The sequence below is a fragment of the Microdochium trichocladiopsis genome (genome assembly GCF_020744255.1).
Source record: "Microdochium trichocladiopsis strain MPI-CAGE-CH-0230 chromosome Unknown B0I36scaffold_7, whole genome shotgun sequence".
In the NCBI taxonomy this organism is placed as follows: Eukaryota; Fungi; Ascomycota; class Sordariomycetes; order Xylariales; family Microdochiaceae; genus Microdochium; species Microdochium trichocladiopsis.
The window spans coordinates 1921415-1941014 of NW_025763550.1; the positions used below are offsets into that span (position 1 = coordinate 1921415).

Consider the following 19600-nt stretch of genomic DNA (forward strand, 5'->3'; position numbering starts at 1 on the left):
GGCAGCCTCGGCTCTGGCCGCCGAGCCCCATTCGCGCCCCCTGTCCTCATTTCACAAACATGGCGTCTCCTCCCAAGCCCTGGGAACGTAACGGCGCGTCTTCTTCAACTACCACCACCATGACAACCCCAACCGGTACCTCGTCGCCAGCCATCCCGAGCCTCGCCTCAGGAGCCGACTCCCCTGCGATCCCTCCTCGACCAGACTCCCTCGCGACCGCGGTCAACCAGAACGCTTCCGCCTACAGTAGGCTGGGCAACACCGGCTACGGCTCCGCTTACGGCCAGGGTGCGTACGGTTCGGCCTACTCGTCGCCATACTCCAGAATGGGTGGCTATGGCGGATATGGAGGTTATGGCGCCATGGGCGGGATGGGAGGCATGTACGGCGGTGGGATGTATGGAGGCGGCATGTACGGCGGCATGGGTGGTATGGGTGGCATGGGCATGGACCCAAACAACCCAAGCCTGACCCAGCGCTTTGGCAACAGCACTCAGGCTACCTTCCAGATGCTCGAGGGCATCGTCGGCGCGTTCGGCGGTTTCGCTCAGATGCTCGAGAGCACGTACATGGCAACACACTCTAGCTTCTTCGCCATGGTCTCTGTGGCTGAGCAGTTTGGTAACCTCAGGGATACCTTGGGGTCTGTCTTGGGCATCTTCACTCTGATGCGATGGATCAGGACACTCATTGCCAAACTCACTGGCCGCCCTCCGCCGGCTGATGCCGTCGCCTTGACTCCTGCTGCCTTTGCACGTTTCGAGGGACGGCAGGGCCCTATTGGCCCCAACGGTGCTCCTATGCCACCCACGCCCAGCCGGAAGCCTCTCATCTTCTTCCTGCTGGCTGCGTTTGGCCTTCCTTACCTCATGAGCAAGGCCATCCGCTCAATAGCTGCAAATGCCGAGGAGGAGGAGCGGAGGAGGATCGAGGCCGCTGGCCAGCCCATGGACCCAACCAAGCTGGAGTTCTGCCGCGTCCTGTACGACTTCACTCCGGAGGCTGGCAACGCGACGCAAGGTGTTGATCTCGCTGTCAAGAAGGGCGACTTCATCGCCGTCCTAAGCAAGACCGATCCTCTCGGCAACCCGAGTGAATGGTGGCGCTGCAGGGCCCGCGATGGCCGTCTCGGCTACCTCCCCTCGACGTTCCTCGAGACCGCGAAGCGACCTGGCCAGCCTATCGCGGCCATCAAGGCCCCAATCAGCGAGCCCGACACATCCCGCACGAACTCGATGACGAGCGCCAGCCAGCCGCCCGTGATCAGCGGGAAGATGGGCGATATCTCGCCTGAAAGCTTCCAGAAGTCTCAATTCTACTCTTAGAAGGGGTGTCTGAGAATGATTGCTGCTGAGGCGCAGTTCAGGGAACGCAGGCGGTTAGAATACGAGCAAGCATCGGCCAAGGTTGAAAGGCCAAGGCCAGGCCGCAAACCACGTCGCCAAGGATAGGCCGCATTGGCGTCAGCTGGCTGGGCTTGGGCGGGCGCGTTGTTCGTTGCAGAAGGTCGATGACTCAAACTTGCGTCAAGATACCGGGTGCCGTAGGTGATTCTTTAGCACCATCTAAAGCTCAGCCCGGACCAGTGCGAGACAGCTTCATACGTCAAGCCAAGCCACCAGCTCTCAGCCCCGAGCCGTGACAGTCTCTGCATCCGACTGAGCAGATCTGCCTGCGACTCTGCACACACAACAACATCAACAACACAATCTGTATTTTTTGTCAACAAAATAACCCTTTCCCACATTCTGGGAAAACTTTTTTTCTTAGCCTCTCTGCGACAATGCTTGGAATCTCGGAGGAGTAGTCCTGGTTTTAAGGCGATATCTTGGTTCAGGACATGTCAGGTCAGGCTTGATCTGTACACTTGCATTGTGGCCCTTTACTGCTTAGCACGGCGTATTTGGCGTTTTGAGCGAGAGAGAGAGAGGGGGGGGGGGGTGGCGGTGATAGCGAGGATGAAGGATGATGGTTCGGTGAGAGGTGTAACTTTCCCCGTAGTGTCATTTGAAAAAGCATACCAATTCTCAAGCGTTATAAGACATGCGAATCCCAAATTCGTGGTCACAAGTCCAAAAGTGTCCAGATGAGTGCCCATGATGTGTCAGCCATGCTGGGTGATTATTACCGACAGGATCAGCAGCAAGGGGAACACAATATTCGATCAACTGAGAAGAAGGAAAAGAAATAGAAGCAGTGGAAACTTGACAATTCTCAGCTACTTAGTCTGGGTCGACCTACAGTGTGGGACATCGGGCCCTGTGGTGAACCCGTGATCTACCTTCAACAACAGCCCGAACTGATCATGGTGGCGAGTACCTCAGCCAGACTGCGGATGTCCCAAATATTTCAGGTCTCACCGTGAGAGCGACTACTGCAGGTACCTCATGATGATTATCGCGATGCACATGTGAAACCCAAGAGGCACGACCTCACAGACGGGTAGAAGAAGAAGAAGAAGAAGAAGAAGAAGGTGAAAGATGAAGATGATGACGAGGAAGGAGAAAAGCAAAGAAGTCTTTTTGTCTTTCGAAACACAAAGGACGAATGGGGAAAGGAAGTGAAAGAGCACACTCGCTCAATCTCACATGTCTCAGCTTGGTACCTACTGAAGACCCGTTTTGTCTGGGGAAAATTAATTGCGCCGCGGGAAGGGGACGGGGACGGGGACGGGAACGGCGGGAAGGGACGGGGTTTGTGGTATCCTGCAACAGTGGGGTTTTTGTCTGAGGATTTCATGTTACTTGTCTTACCAAGGGCTGCGAGGTACCCGTGTTTTTTGTCTCTGACTTGTGTTGCCAATGCGAATCAGGGAGCGCAGTGCCCCCCAAGATATGATGAACGAGGTAGCACGATGTCACGGGGGCACTCGGGCGTTTTAGAGAAGCCGTTGCTTCTTTGTGTGTGTGTGTGTGTGTGTGTGTGTGTGTATGTGCTGGTGCTGCCATGGGAGAACTATGGTTCGCGAGGAGATTTGTATCACCCTCGGAGCTTGTCAACTGACCTACTCCGCCGTTCGTGTACAAGCTCGCGAGTGCATGGTATTGCTCTCCGCCGCCATCACTTGACTGCAGGAGCGCGGACATGCACGGACATGCGCGCCGCACGACCCGGTGTCTAGTTGATTGGTTTCCCTCCGGTCTTGATATCGACCGGTGCGATAATACGTGCTCAGAAAACCTTGGTCATGGGGAGCGTTCGTCACCACCACCCATCACCACCCATGCCATCGTATCCCGAATCATGCTTTCAATGTTCGGGCCGGACACGACGTCAAGGCTCACACGATAACGGCCCCAAAGCTGTCAGCGGCTTTTTTGTTGTTGATTGTGCTGGGTCCGGAAGGGAGCACCGGCAAAGGCGGCTCGGAGGGAGCACTCCCCGGGCCCCGGGAGCGGATGCCATATGGAGTTGTCAGGCTCGTGGCATGACTAAAGGAGCAGACCACGGAGCGGAGCGGACAGTGAACAAACGGGCTCGTGCGATTATTGGTTTGCATGCACACACGAGAGGGAGAGACAAGAGAAGAGGGGCTAGAAGGAATGCGGCCGAAGAGGAAGACGAAGGAGACAAGGGTCCAGGCCTTAGCGTGAGAGCTTGTCAAGGAAGCGAGGTGAGATGGGCAAGGAATCCGACGATGGCTTCAAAAGTGCAGCTCGCCCAAGTTGCAGGACCGATAATGCAGCCAGGGTCGCCTGGGATAGTGAGGCCTTGATTGGCTGGGCTGTGGACCCCCATGCCCAGCGCCGCCCAGCAGCCGGGGCAAGCCCCTGCTCCAGCTGCAGTGCTGCAGTGCTGCTGTGCTCAGCGTGCTCGGCTGCGTACACGAGAATGCAGGCCCATCTCTGGCCAACAACACGAAGGAGCGGATCTTGCGCGACGGAGTGCCATCCATGGATTCTTTCTGGACTCGGCGAGTTGTATCGCAGCTAGCCATTCTCCATCCTCGCCAAAGTGCGCTAAGTCCCGCGCTTTGTCGCACTTGTGATGGTGCCGGCCGGGTGACGGAGTGGGTAGAGCGTGCCGTGACGGATCGTCAGGCACCCCCCGCCTGGTGGTCACGTCTGTGCCATTTCCTGCGCGGGTGTTTCGAGAAAACAAGAACGTTTGAGAGAGCTGCCTTCTCAAGTCCTCGTGCGCAACGTCGGGGCCTCTGCAGGCTCACGATGGGGGACTTTCGTGGAGGATTGGGCTTATCAGTGCAGGACAGGCTGTGGATGATGCCAAGCTTGGCTCCGGACAGGGCTGGCCCCTGCCGCAGGACGGGGATATGCAATGACATGCCGGGGTTTTCTCAACTGGCGCGCGAATATCGTCATAAAAAAGATCCATGGGTGCGGCAACTTGGACAAATGGGAGGCTTGCTGCCCGCCACGGCCCCGGCCATCGCACGAGCAGTTAGTGATTGCATCTGCATCTGCATCTGCATTTCCATTGCATGGCGGACCAGGCGAGTTTTTCCACAGCACAAAAGGTTGTCCTGTCAAGCGGGCTGGGCAGGGCACCCTGGCAACGTTACTCTCGCATCTTTCCGGCCGCCTCTACTGTAAGGCGCGTGCTCCGATCAAGGGCATTTTTGAGTTTGCCGTTGTGAGCGATGCGGCTTATGTGATGATGCAAGGCAGCTGGTGCCAGCCACCACTAGGCTAGGCTGCTCCCATTTGGCTCTCTCAGCTGAGGTCGTGCTCGGAGGTCCTTTTAGGTCAACCTTTGATTACGCAGTACTAGGTGTCCGTGGCGACCCATGTTTCTATTTCTGCCTACTGCTCCCCCGCCTCCGGTCAGCCACCTCGTGATGATGTGAACGCGCACCCGTCGGACCACACCTGGGCAGTTGTGAAGTGAACCCTTGGCGAGTCATCTGCCGAAGTACACACGTATTTGCACTTTGCTGTGCCACTGCGACACGCCATCCGCCCACCAGTGATCAAGACCCAACTGCTCGCGTCTCCGCGACTTGCATTCATTGTTCCAGGACAAACTCGTCACCGCCGCCGTCTGCGGACAACAATGGGGGAGGCTTGAGACCGCTGTAAGCACTGAGCCCCTCGGGCGCTGAGCATGGCGGCGCCACGGCCGGGCGTGCTGTTTCGCACTAAGCATGGCGCGCAGCGTCTGCGTGGGCTGGCGGAGGCTGGCAAGACATTGGGCGCGGGATGATGCAGCGCCACCACGAGTCTTGCCCGCACACACACACACACGCACGCGCCCCCCGGCCACGCCGGCGGCACACGAGCCGACCGATCGCTCGACAGCCATGCCACAGCCATGACAGATAGCACCTAGCACCCGAGGACCCTCCTCTGCGCCCGACCCTTTCGTCCCAAGACTGGCCTAGTGCGCACCGAGCCCTGGCACTAGGCCAGCCCCCCCTTGCACCCGTTTCCACTCGAGCACCCGCTATCTTGTCATCCTCCGCTAGCTCGTGTCGCCTGGTGGGGGCTGCTCGAGCAAGTGCCTCGTCGTTTGTTTGTTTCATAAGAACGCACACCGGCCCTGGCTCTTTCCCTCCCCGGCCCGGTCCTCATATCGTCAAGTCTTCCCTCAGTACGTCCGCCTCGTAAGGTGTCACCGTCCTCGGGCCTCGTCCTACTCTAGACAAATAGCTTCGACCTCGCCGTTGTGCACCTCGTCAGACCACACACCTGCTTGGTCCTCTCGCTACCAGCAGACCACCAGACCAGCACCGACAATCAGTCACACAAGAAATCAGCCAGAGGCACCAACATCCGGTATCAAGGACAAAGAATCTCCCAGGCACCAGGCCAACCACGATACCACAAAATCAGCCACTGCCCGCTGCCCTCAAGCAGCTCTTGTCCCCTTCGACGCCAACCTCAACACACGCGTACACCCACAAAGACCATCCATCTCAGAGCGTCAACCACAGCCATGAAGTTCACTGGCATCATCTCCGCCCTCTTCACCATGGCCACTCTCGGCCAGGTCGCACAGGCTTCCCCCATCGCCTGCACAAGTGTAAGTCAGATCCTGATACTACCTGCCCCTCCTCTGGCCCACATCACACCCTGGTCACGGCTATCCCACTGACATCCTCCTCCACAGGGCAAACGTGATGCCATATTACGTGGCGAGCTGCCCGCCGAGGCCTGCTGCCCCTATGGCATTTGCCGCAACGACGTTGTCGTCGCCATGGCTGAGCGTAACCAGGACATTGCCTCTGGCCTCCGGTATAACACCGGCAAGATCTAACGCTCTCGTCCTTGATCTTGGGTCTGGACTCTTTCCGCCAAGCTCTTGATTTCGCATAGCGAGGATGGCATTCTTCTTTTTCTCCAGCGTTTCACCCCTTTTCTTAATCTTTAATGATCATCAAGACACGAGTCAGACGATCCAGGCACTGCATAGCATTACGGCGTTCACGGGAGCAAATCTTTTCGTCCAGAAGATGACCTGGGAAAACTCCTCAGGGGAGGAGCTTGTGCGATATCCTGCCTCCTTTGATATCCTGCCAGTCTGACTGGAAGTTTCTCTGGCGGGATCATCGGAGTGGGATACTGCTCACTTTCCATGGAGAATGGGGGAACGACAGTTTGAGGCTGGGCTTTGAGTCCGGCAAGAGTGGAGCGGTGCATCTAGCAACACGAGCCACCCGGTTGTAATGGCTTGTTCACCAAAGAAGCTACGCCACAACGGCACATGCCCAGCAAGTTCTGGGCAAGGATGATTTCGGAACATTTGCACTTGATAGACATGAACGAGACCACGATTCTGTAGATATCTTCTCATAGATAGACACCCAAGCATACCCATCCATGTCTGAAAAGAAAACCAAGCATTTGAATTAACCCAAGACTTGTTCAATATACTCCCTAGGCCCGAGCACTTTGACTTTTGTCAACGACTGTGCTCATCAAGGGCGGCAAACATGATCTGTCGGACTACAGTACAGCCTTGGGTTCAGCCCATGCAGCAGTCATTGCTACCAAGACTGGTTGAATAAGCCACCAGGCGATCAGACCCACCTTTGCTAACATCTGTCTCTCTAAAACTTTCGCTTATTGATATCCGTGCACAAGAGGCAGAAGTTGATACTTTAGGTATTACACGCGGTCGAGCGCTGAGCCTCTGAGGCTTGGGCGCCAGCAATTCTTGAAAACACAATGGCGCTCCGCATCTGTGTTGCATGCCCACTTGCAGGCAACCTGGTCTAGAATCGGCTGCTTTCCGAAAAGCCTCCCTCACGGCGGTGAACCACGTATGTCGATGCCACCGCACTTACACGCCATGGATGAGGTGCGAGGATGACATAAGCGGGACCCAGTCATGCGGAGCAGGGTTCCGGTTCTGTGACGAACCCCTGCGAAAGAGCTTCGGCGGGTTGCCCCACCACTTCTGCCGTTGACGTCTTGGCGCGCCGCCTCTCTGTGTGTGTTACGCCGACGCGTCTCCGTCCGCAATTGCAGATCCTCGACGGCAACCTTACAACGACAACCGACACTGACAACTCGGCATAGCATCGAATAGTGTCGAGAATAGCCAGACGCTACTGCGCTGCGAGGCACGCATTCGAAATCCCTGCGTATGCCTCCATAATCGCGACTGAGATACTCTAAGGATATATCCGCCAGCATGGCGTCCGGTACGCTGGTCCCAGAACTTCGAGCCCACAAACGACTCTCAGCGCTGACGTTGATGAAAATTGTGTGAACCACAGCTCGTGAGGATCGCATGCAGTCGCGCATGCGCGGGGCAGGGTGAGTGACGCTTCAGAATCCGCTTTGGCCATAGCGACACCAGGAGTAGACTGACATTTCCCGTCCTTGACACACCATCCAGACGTCACGTCGTCCAAGACGACTCGTTCGGTTTCGTCCTCCCTGCTGCCGAAGACCTCTCTCCCGACTCTCGGGCCGCAGCGAACCTTCCTGCGCCGTCAGAAAAACAGGATACACTACCGCCACCACCGCCTGCTCCAGCAACAGATGTGGACAGCGTCCTGCCCGACGCTCCCGCAGCCCGTGAGGGGCGCATGCAGTCGCGCTTGCGTGGGGCCGGGTGAGTGACGCATTGTTGCGATTCTCCCATGTAGCCAAGACCACCGGAATACTAATACGGTCTGCGATGGACATATATAGCCGGCATCAAGTAGCAGACGACGCATTCGGCCTCGTGCTCCCAGTTGCCGCAGAGGAGCCGCCGTCTGAGTCCGCCGACACCGTCCTGCCCGACGCACCCGCCGCGGTCCGCGCCGGACCCAACACCTCCGCCAAGCGACGACGACTCAACGGCACGAACAACAACAACAACAACAACAATAACAACCCTGGCGCGCTCCCATCGTCGTCCTCAAGCCCCCGACAGCCATCGAGCGCATCTAGGACATCGCCCCGGCTTCGGAGGGTGAACAACAATGCCGCTGTGGCCGTCAGTGGCACTGCAGCCCTGACGAGGGGAAATAACCCGCTCAACTCGAGCGCGACCAAGGCCTTGTCCCAGCTTAGTCTGCAGGGACACAGTGCCGAGGAAACACCTGGAGCAACGGCCGCCCTGGCAGCACTGTCAGTGCAGGATGGACCTGCGGGTAACGACGACGATGTGGACGAGGAGATGGACCTGCCGCCGGCCACGAAGCCAGCCAGAAGGCCGAACGGCACAAAAGCAGCAGCAGCTCTCTTGCGGTCATCACCCAGTTCGGACCCCACGCAGCGCACCGAAGAAGTCGTCGGCGAGAGTCCCCTCGACGCACCGGGGAGCGGTCGCAGGCAGCGCGTGAGGCAGCAGCTCGACCAGGTCGCCAGCCAGAGCGCGCGGCTACAGCGTGCTGTCATGGAGGCCGATGCGCGGCGGACCGGGGATGGTGCTGCCGCGGCGGGAGGTTTCGAGCCTGCCACGTCGTCCCCGCTTGCGCGCAAGACACGGAAGAGCACGGCTGGCGCGTCGCAGCAGCAGACCAACCCCCGAACAGGCAAGACTGCGACGACGACGACGAGGGCGAGGACGGCGGCACAGCTTTCATCAAGTCCAGGCGATGGCGGTATCGTGGATCCGCTGTCATCGGATCCAGCTCCAGCCGGTACTCCGGGGGCTGGCGCGCAGTCATCTTCGCCCAGCACGCGGTCCCAGACGAGGCGTACGGCTGCGGCGGGCGCGATTCGCGGCAGCTCCTCGCGGAACAGGGTCCAGACTGCGAGTTCTCAGGCCAGCGGGGGTGAGCAGTCTTCACCTACGCTCGAGGCGGCCAACAATAGAGCACGTGGGCAACGGCAGGCATCAGCAGCAGCACCGAATGCGGCAGCGAACACGATAGCCACAAATCTTGGGCCGAAAGGCCGGCGGCGGCCACCTGTCGTTCCTGACTTTCCTGAACAGGTGGCCAAGGAGGGCAGGAAAGCGGCGGCGGCGGCAGCAGCAGGACAGCATGGAGAGCAAGAAGAAGAAGAAGACGACGACGCCGCCGCCAAACATGTATCCGACAGCGAAGCCGCCGCTCGGCTCGCAAAAAATCGCAAGCGATCGCGCGCCGAGACAGCCACGGCTGCTGCTGCTGCTGCAGTTGCGTCATCGCCCTCGTCGCCCGTCAGACCATCCCCAGAGCTCAACTCGGAACCGCCAGATTCTGCGCGGCCCGCAAAGAGGCGGCGCGACGTTGGCAACGAGCTACGGGAGCACAAGAGAAAGAAGACTGGTAGCAGTCACAAGGACAGTCCGGCGAAACAGGCCCAGCCCAAGCCTGCGAGGACGAAGGCGAAGGCGAAGAAGCAAGATCCCAACAAACCGCGTCGAAGGAGGAGGAGCAGCGGAGGAGGAGGAGCCAACGACGGGGACGACGACGACAACGCCGATGAAGCGGAGGCCGGCAATGATGTCATCCCCATCACCGTGCAGCGCTACACACGCCCATCGGCGGCGGCACTCCGACGGCGGCGCCGCGAATCACATCAGCAGCAGCAGCAGCACATCGGTGGCTCTGGCGGCGGCGGCGGTTCTGATGACGACGACGACGTGCTGATGCTCGAGGGCGCGGAGATCCCCTTTGCGGACCGCAGCGGCGTCAACGCCATTGACGTGCTGACGCAGATGTGCGAGGAGGTGATTGACGCGACGCTGGAGAAGATGCAGCAGCGCGCTGCCGCTGCCGCCGCTTCCACGGAGGACGGTGCCGGCGGCGTGTCGCAGACCATGAGGAAGGAGATCCGGACCAAGATGCGCGCGCTGGAGGCGTTTCAGGAGGAGCTGAGGACGAGGTTGTTGGAGCACGTAAGTTTTTTTTTTGTCCCTTTCCCTTTTTTTTTTTTTTTTTTTAAACTTACTCTCTGCGGGTTCTCGTTGTTTGGGCTTTCCGCCGTCACGGTCTCATGGTTTTTCACTTTTCGTGGATGCAAGACGACGTGGACGAGGTCTACTACTACTACTCTACATGCATGGATTTATGAGGCTGACGGGAAATAAAATCTCAGACCATCGCCCTAGACGGCTTGCACTCGCTGCGCAAGCGGGTCCGCGCCGCGCAGAGGGAGAAGCTGAGCCTGCGGTCTGAGATACTGCGGATCCGGGCCGAGAGGCAGGAGGTTGCGCTCAAGATGGACGCCGTACGGATACGGCATGAGCAGGAGAATGCAGAGACACTGGTGAGTTTTATTGGTTCTTATTCTTTTCCTTCTCTCTTCTTCTGCTGTTCTGAGTTTCCGTCCTGTGTCTTGCAAAGATTGGGAGTTATGTGCGAGGCGATGCTAATGGTCAATTCTTTTTTTTGTCAAATTTCACAGCACCAACTCGCTCTATCCTCGACGATGCATGATATTGAGCTGGCAGTGGAGAATGGCCGGTCTGCTGCTGCTGCCGGGGGCGGCGCGAACCGTGACAGCGACGGCAGCAGTAGTGCCAGGATGGCGAACTTGGAGATCAATATTGGTCGGATGGCGGAGCAGGCCTGTGGAGGAGGAGGAGGAGGAGGGAACCTGCGCAAGATCCGCGAGTTCAACGCCATGCTGGAACGGGCTGCCGCCGTGTTGGAAGGGCGGTGATCTTTCCGATTTTGGAAGGGGGAATTGGTGGATTGCCAATGGGGCAAGTTTTGTTTGATGATGATTGTGATGAATGTTATGAAGTCATGACAGGCCGCCAAGAGGTTGGATTAGAGTGGCCAACGATAGAGGCTGTGGGATTCGAAGCGCGGATGCCCATCTTCCTCGGAGCCGATGAGGCTCCGGTACTTAGCTTGGCCGTCCCATGTAAGCCCGGCACGCACCAAATTGCCCAGGCCAAGACGCGGTGCACGCCCTTTTCGAAATACACGTGAATGCGCCTCTTGATAACTACGACGTCCTTCTGCTGTGTAGTATTCATGGTGATGCTTGACGTGCTCGCAGCAGAAAACAGCATGATTGGACGAAATGCCTTTAATAAAGTAGGTATATCACAATGTAACGCAACAGAGCCTCCTCGGGTCTAAGAGAAGATGCATGAGGTCTTTGTAGCTCAGCAGCCTTGCAGCTCAGCAGTATGTAGCAGCAGCAGCACGATTGGGTCCTTGTGCGTGTGACGACGACCTAGCTGAGATGTGTATAGGAGGGTTGCTGTGCTCTGTGGCTGCACGGGCGAGATGGCTAGCGCGCTGAGGCTGAAGGCCTGCCTGGCCTGCATTGTCGCATTGTCCAACAAAGGGCTTGAGGGAGACGTGTGTAGCTGAACAGCAGCAGCAGCAACAGCTCATTTTCACAACTTGTTTTGGTCCATGGCTGAGACATGGCTGCTGACAGGAAGGGGGGAAAGAAGCACCCCAACTGATAGCCGAGCTTTCCTAGCGAGGGTAAAGTACTCGGCGCTGCTGAAGCTTCCCCAACGCGCGACGAGCTGTGTGCCTGTCGCGTGACAAGCCTCCTTCCTGATAAGCATTTTCCTGTGCCCAGTCTAAACGTTCCTGGGGGGTTCATGCCCGTCGGTCCAGGGACCTATTTTGGGGGCTGCGCGGAGGAGAAAGCTTGGACAGGGTCGATGTTGAAAAGTGGGCTTGTGCAGGGGATGAGAAGGCTGGGCTTTGGGGCACTGATCGTTGCAGAGTGCCCAGGTGGGCAAAGATGGGGCGGCGGGATGGGACGGGCGGTGCTGCTAAAAATAAAAAGTAAAAATTGCGACAGGCAACGCGACGGGCCCAGCCCTATGGATGTGATGACAGTGGCCCACGCCTTGGCACCTAGTCTGTGTTTGTGTTTTCTTCTGGTCCCTGTCTCTCTCTTTCTTAGCCCTCGCTCCTCGATGCCCAGGCAGTCGAAAGAGTGGCCCATATCGGGAGGCGTAGGTAGAAATGTATGGAGCCAGGTTAAGTTTCGGCGCTGAGCTGCTGGTCGGGACACGGGTTGGAGATGGAGCAGCGCAGGCGAGGTGGTGTCTGGAACTTAGCACGATGGTGTTGAGCCGTGACTTGATGGTGATTGGGCGGATGAACGACGGGTCGGACTGGCCTGATGGCGATTGCAGGAGAGCCATGGGCAGCCGGTAATTAGAGCAGGCCAACAATGGATCGCGTCAGTCGATCGTATGCATCGCGCCAAACGAAGCGAAGCGGTCGGGCCAAGCCCAGGGCACGGGAAGGCGCAGCAGCAACCCTTGGGACAAACAAAAGGGCTGGCCCTGCCAGACTAAGGCAGCTTATGTTAGCTTGGAGGCAGGCACCCCCCGGGCCCTGGCCCCTGCCAGCCCAGAGACCCCACCTCTAGCTTGTAGCTTGGGGCTGCTCAGCCGCGCCCCTCTATTCCCAGGGTTGTTGTTGCTGCTGCGGGCCTGCATCTAGTAGGGCTTATGCTCATTTCCAGCAGCTGCAGCATCGCAGCTGGGGATACTTAAGACGGCACACCGTCGTCCTTCTTCGTCTTCAGCCCTCTCGCCTCTGCTCCTCATCTCTCTCCCTCTTCTCTCCTCAGCACAACCACCACAACCACCGCCCACCATGCAGAAGTTCGCATACGACTGGCGCAAGGCCATCAACATCCCCGCCTGGGTCATCCAGTTCCTCGTCTGCATCATCTACATTGGCATCTCCGCCTGGGCTCTCACCCTCGTCAGTGGCAGCCGCACCGTCGTCAGCGGCAGCCTTGCCACCGCTCTTGCGTATGTCGCCCAGCCTTCGTTTGCTCTCCTTCGCCAACCACTCAACTGACACGTCCTTCGTAGCGCCGGTGCTGGCATCAACATTGGCATTGGCCTCCTCACGGCCCTCTTCGACATCCTCGAGATCGTCTTCATCGCAAAGGGCGTCATGAAGCCTGCCATCTACCTCAGCTTTGCCTGCATAAAAACCCTCATCTGGGTCATCCTCTTCATCCTCGCCTGCCTCAGTGCCGCCGCCGCTTCCATCCTCCTCACCCTCGCTGCTGCGTACGTTTCTGCGTCCCCGTTCCTCCTCTCTCTCTGGGTCCCCATGACCCTCCTCGACTGCGAGTTGGAGCTAACTAATCCGTTCTTATAGCGCCACCTGCATCGCGCAGCTCGTCTACGGCTCGATCGTCGTTCACCGCAACCGCAAGGGCACCCTCCGCGGCGGCAAGTACAACGCCGCTGCCACCGGCCACGTCGAGGGCCAGCTCTACACTCCCAACACCGGCAGTGCCCAGCCGCCCCAGACCCAGGGCTACGAGAACTACTCGACCGGCATCCCCGCGCCCAGCGGCAACTACTCCCAGCAGGGCTATGGTGGCGCCAGCCCCTATGTCCCCCCCAGCGCCACCGAGTACAAGTCGCCCGTCCCCTCCCCTGCGCCCCAGCACGCGCAGCAGGCTCCGTACAGCACCTATGCCCCGCCACCAAACAACCAGCACGGCTACTATGCGCCTCAGCAGCAGTACTACGGCGGCCCTCCGGCTCCGGCTGGCTCCTACGAGCTGGACAACCAAGTCCGCCACTAAAATCCGGCTGACCAAAGCGTCCAAGTTGAGCACGGCTCATCCGCACCGGGAAACCAGGTCTGGCAATATCGACGCAATCAGTTGGTCAAACCTTCTTGCATTGGAGAACGGCGTTTAGCGTTGGAATTAATTCATGGCTTTTGTCTTTTCATGACGACGACGAGGGAGAGAAGTCAAGAGCGGTTACAAAATTGAGCCAGTGTATATAGAACCCTGACGAGAACTCAGGAAATGATACCCCGATTCTTTAAGCCTTGCTGACCAGGTACCTTGTCCCAACTCTGGCACTGACTCTAATCGACTAATGCCATTCTCTATTTTGCGAACATATGTGATTCATTATGCCGACAACGATTATCAAATCTCACTCGGCGCGTTCGTGGCCCGTTCCGCCACCACCTTCATCATTGCAAAGGGGGACTTGTGAAGGACCGACGAACCCCAATTTGTCCGAGAAGTATACACATTGAGTCAACAAGTGCTGTGTCCTCAAGATCAAACGTGGTTTGTCAGTATCTGCCAGCATGGCCAAGCCCGGACCCAACGCTGCTAGGTCATCGCATGAACTGACAAGAGAAATCCATCTCTCTTTTTGGGCGCGGAGCTACACAAGCCGGAGACAAAGCGCGATTATCCATGGTACTTAAGTCTTATTGTGTACGCCAGCCACATCTCTCGTGTGTGTGTGTGTGTGTGTGTGTGTCTACTCCAGAACGCTCCCCCCTTTGCGTCAATTGATTATGTCCCATCCCAATCCTGCTTTTTTTGGTCATCGCTCTGGCCTGGGCTTCAGAACACAAAAAAGAGACGCCGACCTCATGGGCCGAGAACGAGCCAAGTCCGGTAGATGAGATAATAAATTGCGAAACGTCACCTGACTGCTTCGCGCTCGAGTCTCAATCGCCGAAAGCAGCCAGAAAAAATAAATAAAAACAATTCCGGCTAGGCTCTGTCATGATGTTCTATTCAGCGCCGAGTGCTTAAATCAATTCAGGGAATTCCAAAATGCGTGCTCGAAATGCAACGGTATCGTAAAGGTAGCCTCGTCTCGGTGACGGACACAGACCAATAGCGTGAACAACGACTTGGTGGCGCCCTTCCGCTTAGTCGTGGATAATTAATGGCGCATCTGTGTCATGTGAGCTTGTCTCTCTGCTGCTGTTTCAACAACAAACGGGAACGCTCGTCTATGTGCAATGCGTCTAGAAACCGCCAAGCATGCTTATGCCGCGGCGGTTGATTCGGTATAAGCCTCATACTTGCTCACGAGCTCTTCGATTCGGGGAATGAGCTCGGGCATACGGAATGGCTTCGAAATGACATCGTCCTGCACAGAAAATGTTAGAGATGGCCGAACTCAGATCGTCGCTGCGATTCTTGTACTCACCACACCTGCCGCCTTTGCATCCTCAATTTGCTCAGGGCGGGCATATGCTGTGACAGCGATGATGGGGATGTGGCTGACAATGGTTCCTTGGCGCTCAAGCTCGCGGATCTTGCGAGCGCAAGTCATGCCGTCCATTATGGGCATCTCAAGATCCATAAGGATGACGGAGATGTCATCGCCCGACTCCTCCTTGCCAGTCCAATAGCGCGACTTCTCTAGTACAGCCAGCGCTTCCCCACCGTGGTTCGCGACCTTGGTGTTATTTCCGACGTTACGGAGTTGTCTCTGCAGAACGCGTTGATTCACCACGTTGTCTTCCACGATGAGCACGTCAAACATGCGCTGACCATCGACAATGCGTGGCTTGATCAGTGGTGCTCTTTTCAAGGCTTGGGAAATTAGGCCTGTGGATGTCGGCTGGTGGTTCTCAATGACCGTGGACGAGCCTGGCGCACGTGTCAAGGGCGGGGCGGCTGGCGGCAATGTCATGCTCTCTGAGGGTGGCTTGGAGGATCTGCGGCACTTCACATAGAACGAGAATGTGCTCCCGACACCCTTCTGAGAAGTCACATCAATCTGGCCGCCTTGGAGTTCAGTGAGGATCCGTGAAATAAACAGCCCCAACCCTGAACCGCCGTATTGCACGTGTGTGCGAGGTGTCGCCTGTGAAAAGCGCTGAAACAGAAGTTTGCGCTCATGCTCGTCCAAGCCGCGCCCTGTATCCTGGACGGAGAAATGCAGATTGATCTTCTCGCCATCGCCCCAGTCCGGATGTTCCGTGAGGTCTTCTTTGTTGGTGCGGTCGCTGAGAAAGTATTCTACGCCGTCCTTGGTCACCTCTGAAATGTCTTGTGAGGCATCCAGTGTGACGACGATGGACCGTTCCGGTCGCGCTTGCGTGAATTTTATGGCATTTGTGAGGAGGTTAATCAGAACCTGGAGAAGTCTTGATGGGTCAAGCTTGACCCAGTCGATGCCTAGATCCAAGAAACGGTTCTTGGCAAGGAAGGTCATCTGGATACCATTGGTGTTGAGCTCTCCTTCAAACATCTTGAATACTCTTTTGACCACCGCCATAGGCTGCACATCGACCGGGGTTACCAGCAGCAGCTGGGAATCGAGTTTGGATAGGGTCAAAATGTCGTCCACGATTCGCTTTTGGTGGCTGGCACACAGCGTAATCGTGTTTGCGGCTTCTAAGGACCCATCCACGGCCAACCTGAGAGTGTCGGTAAGCTGCTTAGCCTCCTCGGTACCTCTATATTTCGAAAGAGTCCCAGAAATCTCGTCCGCGCACTGGAGGATGGCGCTCAACGGGTTGCGCATCTCGTGACTGGTGATGTCGATAAAGTTCTCTTGTTGCCGTTTGAGCTCTACCGCCTCCTCGCGCCGCTGCGCCTGGATCTTCTCGGCAAACTTTTGTTGCGAAATGTCCGTGATGCAGCCGAAGATGCCCTTGATTTCTCCATTGGCGTCCCTCTCGGGATAGGCGCTCATCAAGACCCAAGTGTCCATGACACTATCGCCATCATGTCTGGAACACTTGAAGCGGAACTCCTGGGTGATAGCCGTTTTTTCCGACACGAGGCTCGCCCACTTCGCCTCCAGCGCTGGCCGATCTTCTGGTCTGATACTGTCCATCCACGTGTTGACACTATCCTCAGAACGGGGGTGCCTTGAAATTTCCCACCACATGTCGTTGCAGTATACTATGTGGCCGCCCCCGTTGGCAATAAACATGCCAACTGGAGCGAACTCGGCCATGCGTGTGAATTTCAGCTCACTTTCTTCGACTTCTTGCGTGCGCAGGTGCAACTGTTGGGCTAACTCTTGCCGGTCCAGCGCGGCAAGTCGAGCAGCTTTTTGTCCACGGCGAATCTCCTCCTCGAATAGCACGACCGAAGCCAGGGAGGTTGCCAGTTGTCTTGAAAGAAGATGAATAAAAAGCTCATAATCCTCGTCGAACGGCCGCCGTGGGTTGACACCCATCACAATGAAACCAACAACACTATCGCCGCCCGTTGTCGGATGGACCGGGAAGATTACGATAGACTGGCAAGGATCACCGGGTCCTCTCCATGCAAAACCAGCCATGAGTTCGGCGGGCATGGTCCCGTCGCTTGCACTAAGTCGCACCGGTGCTCCTGCTCGAGTCATAGATTCGCGCATGTAAGGTGCGAATCCATCATTGCTCGTCCTGAGATCAACCGAGGTGACTAGGCAACGATGGCCGTCCGGGACACCGAGAGAGGCTTCGAGCGCAAGCTGTGGAGGATTTTGAATACTTCCTGAATGCATAGACGACATGTCGCTGTCGTGGTCATCTGCCACAGAATACACCAAGGCGAACGGCACGTCTTCTTCGTTATACTCCAATCCCTTGTTGACCTGGTTCCAGAAGCCTTTGACGTCGCGAGCCAAAGCCGTTCTCTCGCCAATCTCACGCAACGTCAGCATTCTGCGCTCTGCCACTTTCCGCCTGGTGTTCTCGAACGCGGGATTGTAAAGGCCAACGACCGAACCGTCTTCTCCAACAAGTGGCACGATGGACCACGAGAAGAAAGTCTCCTCCATGAAGCCGTAGCGGGACATCAATAGACGATCATCGTTTTTCATAATGGCTTGACCAGAATCCCATGCGCTTTCAAGAATCGGCCCAATGTCAGGCCAAATTTCCTGCCATGCATCCTGATAACGCTGTCCCATCAGAGTAGGATGTTTCTGGCCAGCCATGGCGATATAAGCTTCATTGTAGATGACGGTCAGGTCGCGACCCCAGTACAACGCAGCTGGGTGCGGACTGCCCATGACCATGTTGGCCATTGCACGAAGCTCATGGGACCAGTCTTCAATGGGGCCTAATGGTGTGTTGGCCCAGTCCCTCGTGCGCGCAAAGCGGATGTGCGTAGGTAGGTCGTCGGTCAGGGGTATGCGTGTCCAATCGAATGAGGGCTTGCCGAGCGGCAAGCTATCTGATTCTATCACGCCCTCTCTCAAGAGACTGGCCTCGTCAATATCGCTACCAGGCCCTGCGGACGATCCGGTGCTACGAGCGTCCGAATGCACTGTGCCAAAGTAGTCTGTGTCACCAAGAGCTACATCGCTTGGAGTTTTTGGCGGCGCCGTTGGTGTCAGACCCCGTCCCCGAGGTTCGGTGCTTGAGTCTTTACCAGTTGGCGGTGCCGGCGAAGAGCGGGCGATCGATGCGGCACTCTTGTTGGCGCTCACAAACCGAAAGCGTTGGCGGATTGTGGCACAAGTCCAGTCAAGACCAGCATAGTGAAAAGAGGGCATGAACACGTCCATGCCGTCAGGTTGAACACCAGCGCTCTTGATCCAGTTGGAGAAACCTTCGAATTCAGCCTTGGCTTCGGGGCTATTCAGACCTTCTCCAGAGACCACGTTCCGTAAACCGTACGAAGCTAGAAGAGCCGGGTTGTAATGCAAGATCGTGGAAGACCCGGGCAGCGTCGGAACCGGGTTATGATTGTCGACAATGAAGGTCGGCCGATCATCTCGTTCCAGCAACTCGAGTATACCGATGCCTTGAAGCGCGGATATGCCTGATGACGATGAGAGAGCTACTTGCCCATCAGGGCTCTTGCCAAAGGCGGTCGCATCAATCGACGACCAACTCCCCGGCGTACTCGATGACCTCGCTGGACTCGCCGAACTAACCGTACCTCTAGCCAACTTGAGGGTCGTCACCTCAGTGTTCTCGCGCACATGGTTGAGCATGGTGCCAGCGACTTCGAGGCCAGCTGAGAAGCTTGGCGGCCGTGCCATGGGCGGTCGTTGTGAGTGAGAGAAGAACAGTGGCGATGTCGGGACATCGGTGTGTCGAGCAGGCAATGCGGGCTTCGAGAAAGTGCTCAGATCAATGTTGCCAGGAGGTAGGAGACGTGTCCGTGGTTTCTTGTGTGGTGGCTGCTGGTGGTCCCGAGCCAGATCGACCTCGCCGGCTGGCAGCCGCTTCCCGTGAGGCCCGACCAGCGTTGGCGGCGGTGGTGGTGGTGGTTGCTGCGACTGGAACGTGACAGTACGCTCCCGAGCACCCGCCTGGGAGCCGGTGGCACTGTTGTGAAGCCGTGAGACCGAGTCTTTGTGGGATTGGGACGATTGCGAGGTAGTGGTGACCATCAAGCCATGATGGCTAGCGTCTAGGGTGAAGTCTCTTGCGTAGATTGCAGTGGCAGCACCGCTAACGGTGGCTACTGGAAAATAGCCCTGAGGTGCACTCCGCAACGAAGTCGCAGCAGCAGGGCCAGCGGTAGACGAAGAGGCTCTACTGAGTGCAGGCCGGGGTTGGTGTGGCGAGACGATGGGCGACTGCGTGGTTTGCAGTGAA

At 57.2% G+C, this 19600-nt stretch overlaps 5 protein-coding genes across 5 annotated transcripts; 4 read left to right on the plus strand and 1 right to left on the minus strand.

Moving 5' to 3' along the window:
* Positions 1-59: 59 nt before the first annotated feature.
* Positions 60-1325, plus strand: B0I36DRAFT_247036 (Peroxin 13, N-terminal region-domain-containing protein; the record flags this gene model as incomplete). The annotated part of the gene is made up of 1 exon (XM_046150275.1): positions 60-1325. The coding sequence occupies one exon, from the start codon at positions 60-62 to the stop codon at positions 1323-1325; it is 1266 nt and encodes a 421-aa protein (XP_046010570.1).
* A 4567-nt stretch (positions 1326-5892) lies between these two features.
* On the plus strand, positions 5893-6213 carry B0I36DRAFT_364926 (uncharacterized protein; the record flags this gene model as incomplete). Its single annotated transcript, XM_046159060.1, has 2 exons — positions 5893-5979; positions 6067-6213. The coding sequence occupies 2 exons, from the start codon at positions 5893-5895 to the stop codon at positions 6211-6213; spliced, it is 234 nt and encodes a 77-aa protein (XP_046010571.1).
* A 1186-nt stretch (positions 6214-7399) lies between these two features.
* Positions 7400-11275, plus strand: B0I36DRAFT_385724 (uncharacterized protein). Its single transcript, XM_046161079.1, has 6 exons — positions 7400-7603; positions 7679-7718; positions 7801-8019; positions 8100-10221; positions 10422-10592; positions 10731-11275. Exons 1-6 carry the CDS (start codon positions 7594-7596, stop codon positions 10986-10988), a joined length of 2820 nt encoding a protein of 939 aa, XP_046010572.1. The 5' UTR covers positions 7400-7593; the 3' UTR covers positions 10989-11275.
* A 1513-nt stretch (positions 11276-12788) lies between these two features.
* B0I36DRAFT_327877 (uncharacterized protein) lies at positions 12789-14127 on the plus strand. The gene is made up of 3 exons (XM_046154523.1): positions 12789-13071; positions 13135-13338; positions 13430-14127. The coding sequence occupies exons 1-3, from the start codon at positions 12911-12913 to the stop codon at positions 13863-13865; spliced, it is 801 nt and encodes a 266-aa protein (XP_046010573.1). The 5' UTR covers positions 12789-12910; the 3' UTR covers positions 13866-14127.
* A 960-nt stretch (positions 14128-15087) lies between these two features.
* Positions 15088-19392, minus strand: B0I36DRAFT_247821 (uncharacterized protein; the record flags this gene model as incomplete). Its single annotated transcript, XM_046150336.1, has 2 exons — positions 15088-15192; positions 15253-19392. The coding sequence occupies 2 exons, from the start codon at positions 19390-19392 to the stop codon at positions 15088-15090; spliced, it is 4245 nt and encodes a 1414-aa protein (XP_046010574.1).
* Between the last annotated feature and the right edge of the window lie 208 nt (positions 19393-19600).